General features: G+C 49.9%; 1 protein-coding gene across 3 annotated transcripts in view; it reads left to right on the top strand.

Annotated features, from left to right (window-relative positions):
- LOC101088444 (tigger transposable element-derived protein 1-like) overlaps positions 1-10,333 on the top strand; it is a 33,417-nt gene extending 23,084 nt beyond the window's left edge. For 2 of the 3 annotated variants that reach the window (XM_045045761.1, XR_006590204.1), the window contains one exon: positions 112-1,174. In XM_045045761.1, coding sequence (XP_044901696.1) covers positions 112-157 — 46 coding nt within the window. In that variant the 3' untranslated portion in view covers positions 158-1,174. Of the gene's footprint in view, positions 1-111; positions 1,175-8,698; positions 8,899-9,398; positions 9,570-9,728 lie in introns of those variants that run through there. The other variant, XR_006590207.1, reaches the window with a different exon arrangement.
- The last annotated feature ends 215 nt before the right edge of the window (positions 10,334-10,548 follow it).

Raw genomic sequence — 10,548 nt, 5'->3', positions numbered from 1 at the left:
TAGGGCAGGTGGCTCATGGAAAGGGTGAGCAGATCTTGGCTCCAGGGATCCCTGGACTTGGCTTTTGCTATGAGCTCCCACTCCCCCAGTCTCCTTTCTTCTTTCCTTCAGATATCCAGCCAGAAGAGAGAACTCTGTGGAACTTGTGAGCCTATAGGAAGGTAGTGTGGGCCTCGGAGGAGGGCCTGAAGATAGAGGAAGTTCCCATAAAGTCCATCAAAGTGAGGATGTCCATCTTCAGCCAGATCTGGAGGCAAGTGAGTAGGTGCCTGCCCAACCCTTCTTTCAGCTGCTCATGTTGGGCTCTTGGACCATGCCATGAATCAGCAGGCATCCTTGCCTAGAGGAATGCAGGGAAACATCAATGTTTGAGGGAGTGCAGGTATTCAGGAGGTATGGAAAGGCATCTACCACAGAAGGCTTCCTCCAAGAGGGTGAGTGAGGCAGTGAGAGTTGAAAATGGGTACAGGAGAAGACATTGTGAAGAGAGAAATTTCCCGCATTCATTGCATTAGAAAAACTTCCTTCTGGTACCAACTATGTTCTTGAATAAAGAATGTTTTCTGATGAGGGACTTTCCCACATTTATTAGGATCTTTTTGAGCATGAATTATGTCATGTTTCAAAAGGAGAATGGTTCCCTGGCTAAAGGCTTTTCCATGTTTACTGCATATACATGGTTTCTGTCCATTTTGAGTTCTGCAGTGTCCAAAAAAAAAAGGGGGGGGGGGGGGGCTGAGCAGGCACTTCATTTGTTGCCACATTTACTGTATTCCCAAAATTTCTTCCCTGAGCTGGCTGGGCATCCCATGTCAGAAATTTCTTTCCTGTAGGTATGGTAGTCTTATCTACACAGGAGTGACTCTGAATGCTGGCAGCCTTTCTGTCTGTCACTTAATATCCAAGAGGTATTTGTCACTTGACCCAGATCTCTATCCTTGTTTGCCTTCTGCACCGCCCCCCCGCCCCCCTCACCCTGACACTCTCAGGCCTCATTCACCTAGATATCTGGGAGATAGTTCTTGCTGAGTAAGGATGAGTTCTTACCCTAAGTGTCCTCTTTGTGAAGCCTCCAGTCTGGGAGATACAAACCATTAAAAAGTCTCTTGAGTACTGTGCTGGGAATTAATATGGCAGTCATGAGATTGGGGTAATAAATCAGAACTTAATGCCTGCTGATGTTCATTATTATGTTATTAAAATCCACACTTAGAATAGTTTATATTAGTTAAATGCTTTCTATGGGCTAGACACATTTTCTAGCACATAACGTGTAATTAATTCACACCACTACCTTCAGAGGTAGGTCACACCATTATCTCCCTCCTATAGATGATGATATTGATGTAATTGCCAAAGGTTATATCACTGATAAAGTACAAACAAAAGCAGACTGGCTGCACAGATGTTGTTTTAAAGTACTTCATTTCACAGAGAAAACCCAGAAATAACCCAAATGTCCAATGGTTTTAACATTCTATTTCATAGAAATGTTGAAAATAATGTGGCCTAATTAGATGTCCACTTTTATGTTAGGTTAAAGTAACAGACTACAGACCACAGGGACGCTTGGGTGGCTTAGTTGGTAAAGCATCCAACTTTGGCTCATGATCTCGTGGTCTGTGGATTCATGCCCCGCATTGGGCTCTGTGCTGACAGATCAGAACCTGGAGCCTGCTTTGGGTTCTGTGTCTCCCTCTCTCCCTGCCCCTCCCCTGCTCATGCTCTCTCTCTCTCTCAAATAAATATTAAAAATATTAAAGTAGCAGACCACAAATTACTTATATGTACACTTTTGTTTTTATTTTTGTTTAAAGTTTATTATTTTGAGAGAGAGTGAGAGCAGGGGGAGGGGCAGAGAAGGATGGAGAGAGAGAATCCCAAGCAGGTACCACGCTGTCAGACCAGAGCCTGAAGCAGGGCTCGATGTCACGAACCGTGAAATCATGACCGAAGCTGAAATCAAGAGTCGGATGCTTAACCGACTGAGCCACCCAGATGCTCCTGTAGGTACACTTTTAAAAGTCCTTTATAAAAATGACAATAGCTCAACTTCTGGGGAAGATGGTGGAGTAGGAGGATTCTAAGCTCACCTCATCCCATGGATGCAACAGCTAACACCCACATCAGTGTAAATAACCCAGAAAATGACCCAAATACTGGCAGAACAGGCTCTCCACAGCTAAGTGTAGAGAAGAGGCCACACTGAAGAGGGTAAGAGGGGTGGAGATGTGGTTGGGAGCCGAACTGACCTGTGAGACTGTCTGCAGGAGGAAGGGACACTGTGGGCAGGCACAGAGAAGGGAGAGAAACTGACCCTCACAATAGGCACCCTAGGCTTGGGGACCCACACAGGAGAGTTGAATTCCCATAACATTTGGCTTTGAAAACCAGAGGGTCCTAATTTCGTGAGTTCTTAAAATCAGTTGGGCTTAACATCTGGGACTTTAAAAAACAGTGGTTTTGGCTCTAGGAGAGGTGGAGGGTGAGAGGAAACTGAGTACTTGCCCTTAAAGAGAGAGCGCAACAAACAGTTCCACTGAGATACAGCATAGAAACAGCAGTTTGAAAAATGCCTAGTTTATTAGGGAGGGAGGTTTGCTTACCAATCACAGAGATATGCTGGAGGGGCTGAGATCTTTGGGAGACTTCAACAACAAAAGAACTGTCAAGCACCATTTCCTTCCCCTGCCCTCCAGCCTAGATACATGGACACCTGAGGGAACCAGCATAGCATGAACCCTCTCCACCTAGCTTGTCAACAGTGTGCCCTATCCCCTATGCTCTTCTGTGGATCCACCCCCTCTATCTCAGCCCAGGCAGTTTTCCCGGATAGCTGCAGGTCCCCTCCCGCAGCAGCACTGTGTGGACTTTGCTGGCACTGTGCACCCCACCTCCATGCAGACCTGTCCCCTCCAGCCTGATGGCAGGAATTTTCAAAAGTGTCTCCAGCAGACAGGCATAGACCTTGCTAACACTGTGCACCCCAACCCCATGTTCTACTGTGGACCTGCCCTCATCAGGAGTCCATTCAAAGCAGTGCCACAAGCCTGGCAGTGTGCAAATGGCCCCGACAGGAGCCAGCACCACTCCAAAGTGACTTCTGAACTGGGGAGAGGGGAAGATAACCACACAGACTAGTCAGATTGCAGCCCCAGCAGTGGGCTGGGGGCAGACATCCGACCTGACAGTAGGCAATGTCCCCTTCTCAGGGAACAGGACAGATAGCATGCCCTGCAGTTTTGTGCTACTGCAGCTCTAGCAAGTGCCTGGTCTGACTCAAGTCTAGCCTAAGGTGGCTCCAAACTGGCTCACTAACAACACAGAGACCAAACCCTGCCCACAACAGGCAAAGGGAGCCCTTGCAGATGACCAGACCGAAGGAAAAAGTGGCTCAGCCACAACAGTAGGACACATGCAACACATAGATACCCCTGAAGCACCAGGTTCTGGTGAACAGGGATAATTGCACTGCAGGGCCCCACAGGACCTCTTCTTCATAAGGCCAATAATTTTAAGAGCAGGGCACATGCCTAACTTTCCTAACACATAGAAACAGACACAGAGAGTTAGTAAAAATGAGGGGACAGAGGAATATGTCTCAAATAAAAGAACAGGACAAAATCCCAGCAGGAGAGCTAGGTGAAATGGAGATAAGTAATATGCCCAATAGAGAAATTAAAGTAATGCTCATAAAGATGGACGCCTGGGTGGCTCAGTTGGTTGAGCGTCTGACTTTGGCTCAGGTCATGATCTTGCAGTTCGTGGGTTTGAGCCCTGCATCGGGCTCTGTGGTGATAGCTCAGAGCCAGGAGCCTACTTCGGATTCTGTGTCTCCTTCTCTCTCACTGCCCCTCCCCTGCTCACGCTGTCTCTCTCTCTCTCTCTCTCAAAAATAAACATTAAAAAAAAAAGTAATGGCCATAAAGATACTGGACTGGAGAAGAGAGTAGAGGACCTCAATGAGACCCTCAACAAAGAGATAGAAAAAAAGAACCAATCAGAGATGAAGAGCTCAATAACTGAAATTAAAAATATACTAGAGGGAATAAATAGTAGACTAGAGGAAGCAGAAGAATGGATCAGCAACCTGGAGGGCAGAGTAGTGGAAAGTAATCAAGCTGAACAGGAGAGAGAAAAAAGAATAATGAAGAATGAAAATGGATTAAGGGAACTCAGTGACACCATCAAGCATCATAACATTCACATTATAGGGATCCCAGAAGAAGAGATAAAAGAGGGCAGAAAATATATTTGAAGAAATAATAGCTGAAAACTTCCTGAATCTGGGGGAAGGAAACAGAAATCCAGATCCAAGACATACAGAGGGCCTCCAACAAAATCAACCCAAGGAGGTCCACACCAAGACACATAGTATTAAAATGGCAAAAAATGATAAAGAGAGAATTCTAAAGGCAGCAAGAGAAAAGAAAACAGTTATCTGCAAGGGAAATCAATAAGGCTATCAGCTGATTTTTCAGCAGAAACTTTGCAGGCCAGAAGGGAGTGGCATGATGTATTCAAGATGCTAAAGAACCCCCGTCCATCCCCCGCCCCCCCACTACCCTGCAACCAAGAGTACTCTATCCAGCAAGGTTATCGGTTAAGTGTCTGACTTCTCACCATTCCCGAGTTCAAGGCTTATGTCGGGCTCTGTGCTGACAGTTCAGAGCCTGGAGCCTGCTTCAGATTCTGTCTTCCTTTCTCTCTGCCTCTCCTCTGCTCATTCTCTCTCAAATATGAATAAATTTGAAAATTAAAAAAAAATGTAATCAATATGCCAAAGTGGCACATTTGGGGTGACCTACCCTTGGCCCCTACACCATCCTGTGACACTCCCACATCCTAAATAACTTTATTTTAGAGGATTATGATTTACTCTTTTGGATGTAAAAATGCTTGGGTTTTGACAAATGCATAGTGGCAGGTATAAATCACTCAAATACCATGGAATACTTCAAACCCCTACCACTTGATCCTTTTATCATCTCTAGTTTTGCCTTTTCCAGAATCCCCTATGAATGGGATCACATAGTATGTAACCTTTTCAGACAGGAGTCTTTCACTTAGAAGGATACAGGTAAGGTTCATTCATGTCTTTGTATGGGGTGATGGTTCATTTACTTTTATTGCTGAATAGACTAACAGGAGAAAAACAAACAGAAGTTAACTTGCATATGTCCTGCATATGGCAGATACCCAGGAAAACGGAGTAACTCCCCGATGTGGCCCAGTCCTCACCCTAAATGCTATCTTCAGCTAAAGACCAAAAGATTTTGGGTGGTGGGAAGGCCAGTTTGGTGTTGTTATCAGGCAAGCATAGTAAGTGAGGGTATGGTTGTTATGAGGATTTAAGTGTGTGTCTTCTCTTTTGGTAAGAGTTTCTTGAGATTTAGTCGTTCTTCTGTTCTAAAAGGGCGACACACTTATTGTAGCAGGATTCTCACAGGGAATCATGACACCGAGGCTTTTCTTTCCAGGCAGCACCTGCTGGCACCGTTCAGTTGGGTTTGTACCGGAAGAACTGAGCCCCGAACACCACGTGGCCCCCTGCACCCCACCCACCTGCATGCATCCACCCCCATGCATGCATCCACCTGCCCCCCTGCATGTACCCACCTGCACCCTGCATGCACCCACCTGCCCCTCTACACACACCCACCTGCCCCCTGCCCCACTGCACGCACTCATCTGCCTTCACTCCACCTGCATGTACCCACTCACCCACCTGCCCCCTGAGCACATCCACCCCTCTTCCTGTACATCTGCACACAGATATTTACCCCCCTGCCCCCCTGCACAGTTGTGTGCCCAGTACCACCCAGCATACACCCACCTGCCCCACTGCCTCCCTTCACACATTCACCAGCCCCTGTGCCTGCACCCACCTGCCAAAATACATGCACCCACCTGACCCCCAGCCCTTCTACATGCACCCGTGTGTCCCCTGCATGTATCCATTCACCCCGATGCCCCCTTCCTGTACCCATCTTCCCCCCTGCACCCACTCACCCACCTTCACTCCCCCTGCATGCACCCACCTGCCCTCTTACATGCACCTAACCACTTTCACCTCCCTGTGCACACCCACATGGTCCCCACATGCACCCACCTACCTCTCTCATGCACAGCCCTACCCCACTGCCCCTCTCTCCATACCCACATGTCCCTGCATGCACCTCTGCCCCCCTGAACCCACCCATCTGTTGCCCCACATGCTCCCTCCCACTCCCTGCATGCACCCACCTGCCCCTGCCTCCTTGAACACATCCACTGGCCCCCCTGCACGTACTCACTTTTCCCCTTCACACACACACCTGCCCCCCTGCGTGCACCCATCCATCTTCAGTTCCCCTGCATGCAGCCGGGGGCCTCTGTCTAACATTTTCCTAACATAAGCCAGGATGTATTTTCAGCTCCTGGGATATAGTCTCTGAGATGTTGGTCTCTTGTCTTCCTGGTGTCATCACTGAAATGAATTACTTTCTTGTGTCATTTCCACTCACATCTCTGCCTTTGGATTCTGTCGGCATCAAGTGCCCCCACCCGGTCTGTTGGTGACCCTGGATTGGAGATCTTGCACCCCCTTGCCCCTGTCACAGGACACTGCAAGTTGCAAGGAAGAGATGAGGCTGAGCCCTCCTGGGGAGACCCGGTGCACTGGCAGGGAAGGACCCCGGGGCACCACCTCCCAGGAAGGAAGAATGGGTGTCTAGGCCTACAGCAGGTGCAGCTGAGCCACTGACACCCTGAGAGGCTGCACGACAAGACTGGAGCCAGGGAAGCTCTAATCCAACTTGGAACATGAAGAGGAGAGTTTCCCTCAGGATCTTTCTGGATTCAGATCCTACATTGCTGGAGGTTTACCTCAGAAGAAAGCCCAAGAATGGAACTTCTGATTTGTCCTGTAATGCCCTCCCTGGAGGGAAGGTCTGCATGAGTGACAAGATGGTTCTTCCACGCGGCTGTGGGCGGCTGTGGGACCTCCAAGCAGGTGCTGCTCTGCCCTCAGCGGTGTCCCTGCTCTGCTCCTGTCCTCCCTTCTCCTGGTGTCTGTGAAACAAGCAGAGGAATGGAAGAGCCAGTGAAACTTGGAAGAAGCCGCGTCCCTTTACGTGCTTGGGACCATCAGACCTGATGCTCACGGGATTGCTACTGTGAGTGTGGACAGAGGAAACACCTATGGACACTAAAAGGCTGTGGGCATGAATCATTACAAACAGTCACAGAATCTGCAGTTTCAGGGCCTCGATCAGGTTAGGGTTAGCCCTCCTGAGACACACCAACATGTCTAACGGCCCCTCTGCCCATAAAGGTTCACGGTGGCTGGGAAGTTATCGCTTCCACCCGACGGACGGTGACAGTACCTCTTGAACCCGCCTGCTCAGAGCAGCACAGGTGGCAGGGACCCGTTTCCAGCCTGGCCTCCCTACTCCACACAGCACCTGCTCTCCAGCATCTTCCCTGTTTTTGAGCCTCTCATCTCTTTCTGTCTGCCTTCCATCCCCTGTCCCTAACTTCCTGCCAAGTATTCCTATAAGCCAGCAGTTCAGCTCGGGGGTGGCGGTGGGGGAAGTGGGTGGCCAGGAGAGCCTCACCACACTCAATGAATTTCAGGACATTCTGGCCATTTCCTCCCAGGCCAAAAGACTGCCTAGCTCCCTGGAAGCATCCTGGCTCTTTACTGACAATGAGGCAATGAGGGCACTGTTGAAATCATCATTATTTAAAATTTTTTTTTCAACGTTTATTTATTTTTGGGACAGAGAGAGACAGAGCATGAACGGGGGAGGGGCAGAGAGAGAGGGAGACATAGAATCGGAAACAGGCTCCAGGCTCCGAGCCATCAGCCCAGAGCCTGACGCGGGGCTCGAACTCACGGACCGCGAGATCGTGACCTGGCTGAAGTCGGACGCTTAACCGACTGCGCCACCCAGGCGCCCCAAAATCATCATTATTTTAAAATAACAAGTATTGATGAGGATGTGAAGAAGAAGGAACCCTCCTGGTGGGAATGCAAACTGGTGTAGTCACTGTGGAGAACAGCATGAAGAGGCCTCAAAAAGTTAAAAATAGAACCACCTGATGGTCCATAAATCCCCTCCTGGGGGATTTACCCGAAGGAAAGGAAATCACTGTCTGGAAGAGATCTCCTCACCCCCACATTCATGGCAGCATTGTTCACAATGGCCCGTCATGGAAACAGGTTAAGTGTCCATCCAGTGAGTGATGCATATATGAAGGAATATTGCTCAGCTGTAAAAAAGAACAGGCAGATCTGGAGGACGTTATGCTGAGTGAAATAAGCCAGACACACAAGGAAAAGGCTGTGTGGTCTCACTTACACGTGGAATCGGAAGAACAGGCAAAAGTTGAGTCTTACATGTGTGGAGCCCCAGGCACCCCACTCAGGCCTGTCGGGGTCCAGGGAAATCAGCAGGGACCCACTTACCAAGCACAGAATCGTGTAAAACAATACATGCTGTAGCTTCCATCTGGGCATTTCTGTGTTTTGGATGCAGTGGTAGGTGACCCCAGCAAAGTCTAGTTCCGTGGTTCAACCTCAGCTGCCCTTGGCAGCATACATCCCTGTGGCTCTCTCGCCAGCCTTGCCCTCCCCAGAGAAGCTTCTAGATGTTGGGAGGGTGTCCTGAGGGTGGAGGGCCAGACAATGGATCTGCTCCCTTTGCTCCAACAGGGCCCTGGACCCCCAACAGCCCGAGATGATTCTCTTTGCAGTGGCCCCAGCAGCCCTCTGAGATGCAACGCAACATCCCTGGTCAGCAGGGGCAGCCACCATACTCCTCAGTGATCCAGCCCAGGGCCCATCAGTGCTTGTGGCCAAGACTTGGGCTGCAGAGGCTGGAATGTGGTGTCTGAACAACCTGCTGTGCACAGGTCAGGCCCTGTCTCTGTTTCTCTCTCTCAGTCTCTGTCTCTGTCTCTGTCTCTATCCCCCATGTGGTCTCTCTGCTGGGTACCCTCACAGTCCAGCTTGTCACATGGACACTACTTGAGCAGGTGTCCCAAGAGAAGCAGGTACAGCTGCACGGCCCCTTCAGTGGGAGCCTCAGGAGTCCCATGGGCCACAGAGCCCACCTGGGGAACTGTGGGAGCCCAGGGAGAGGTCAACTGTCCAAAGCCCAACCCCCAACCACCCCAGGACATAGCTGCCTGGCCAGATCCCCTCCTGCCTGCAGGTGGCCTCCACAATCCTCAGGGTCGGTGGGCAGTTTCCCACCTCTCTTCCATCTGGATGTGACACCCTCCAGGTCCCTTGTCTTCCATGAATGTGCTGTCAGGTGGGTGGGGTGGTTCTAGATATAGCTTCTAATTTCAAGCAGGGTCTATGTTCAGATCTCCTAAATAAGTTCAAATCTTGATTCTGTTTGGATTAGAGAAGGAAGAACATGAAAATGTGAGCAATGAAGCCGACAATAACCCATCATTTAAATCCTGCTTCTCACACTTTGTCTTGGAAACAAAAGTGATCCAAGGAATTCATGCCCAGTCTCCACCCAACAGAACCCTGCTGAGGCATCGATGGCCTTGCAGATCCTCTCCAGCAGGTAAGATGAGGCCAGGTGGATGCAGGCAGGGCCAGCTGCAAGGACAGCTTCTCCGGGAGCTCCCCAAAGTGGGGATCAGCCCGCACATGGGACTTCCAGCTAATCTGGATCAGAACCCTGTGCCCATGTGTCTGGGGACTCATCTCCACCTATCTGCAGGGCCTTCCAGGCTGGTGTGCTTCCTCCACCAGAAATGTGAAATCTTCTGTCACCACATACATTTGGGAAATGCCAGGAGCATCTCCTCGGGATTCAGCCCCAAAACGGATGGGCATGCACACTGGGCAGGACCCAGCAGCGGAAGCTGAGTGCCAATGGAGGGAAGCACTCACCTGGCCTATTAACCGGGACAAATGAAAATACATGCCCCCCACCCCTGCTAAAGCCACCTGCCCTTGTTTGGACAATCACCTGTCTGGACAAGGAGGCCAGCACGTCCTGCATGTTGGTGGCAGGGGGGACCTCAAGCCCCGGGGTGTCAAGGGCACAGCGCTGGCTGCCATCCACCTCTGCCCACTGGGAATGCTCCGGGGGGGGCCTCTAACCAGACTTGATAGACAGAACATATAGACTGCACACTTTTGTGTGGGACTCTTGACACTCAGAACCATGTCTCAGAGATTCATCTGTTTCCTGGCGTGGACCCTTCATTTTCTGTGGGTGAGTGGTGTTCTACCATGTGAACACTCCGGGATTCCTTTGTCCGCTTGGATGGTTCTTAATTTGAGGTTACAATAAAGCTGCTCTGAGCATTCTTGCACACACCTTTTGGTGAACATCTGCCCTCAGTTTTGCTGGGTAAATACTCAGAAGAGAGACTGGCAGGTTAGAGGGCATGTGCCTATCTGCCCCGAATGGTGCTGCTGAACCGATTTCCAAAGCAGCTGTACCATTTCTTGCCCCCACCAGCTGCTTCACATCCTCGCCAGCATGGGGTATTGTCAATTCCAGAATTCTAGTGGGTGAGTGGCTTAAAAGT

This window comes from Felis catus, chromosome E2 (assembly GCF_018350175.1).
Source record: "Felis catus isolate Fca126 chromosome E2, F.catus_Fca126_mat1.0, whole genome shotgun sequence".
Taxonomy (NCBI): domain Eukaryota; kingdom Metazoa; phylum Chordata; class Mammalia; order Carnivora; family Felidae; genus Felis; species Felis catus.
Note: the sequence above shows the minus strand (reverse complement) of the source record. Positions and strands in the feature narration are given on the sequence as shown.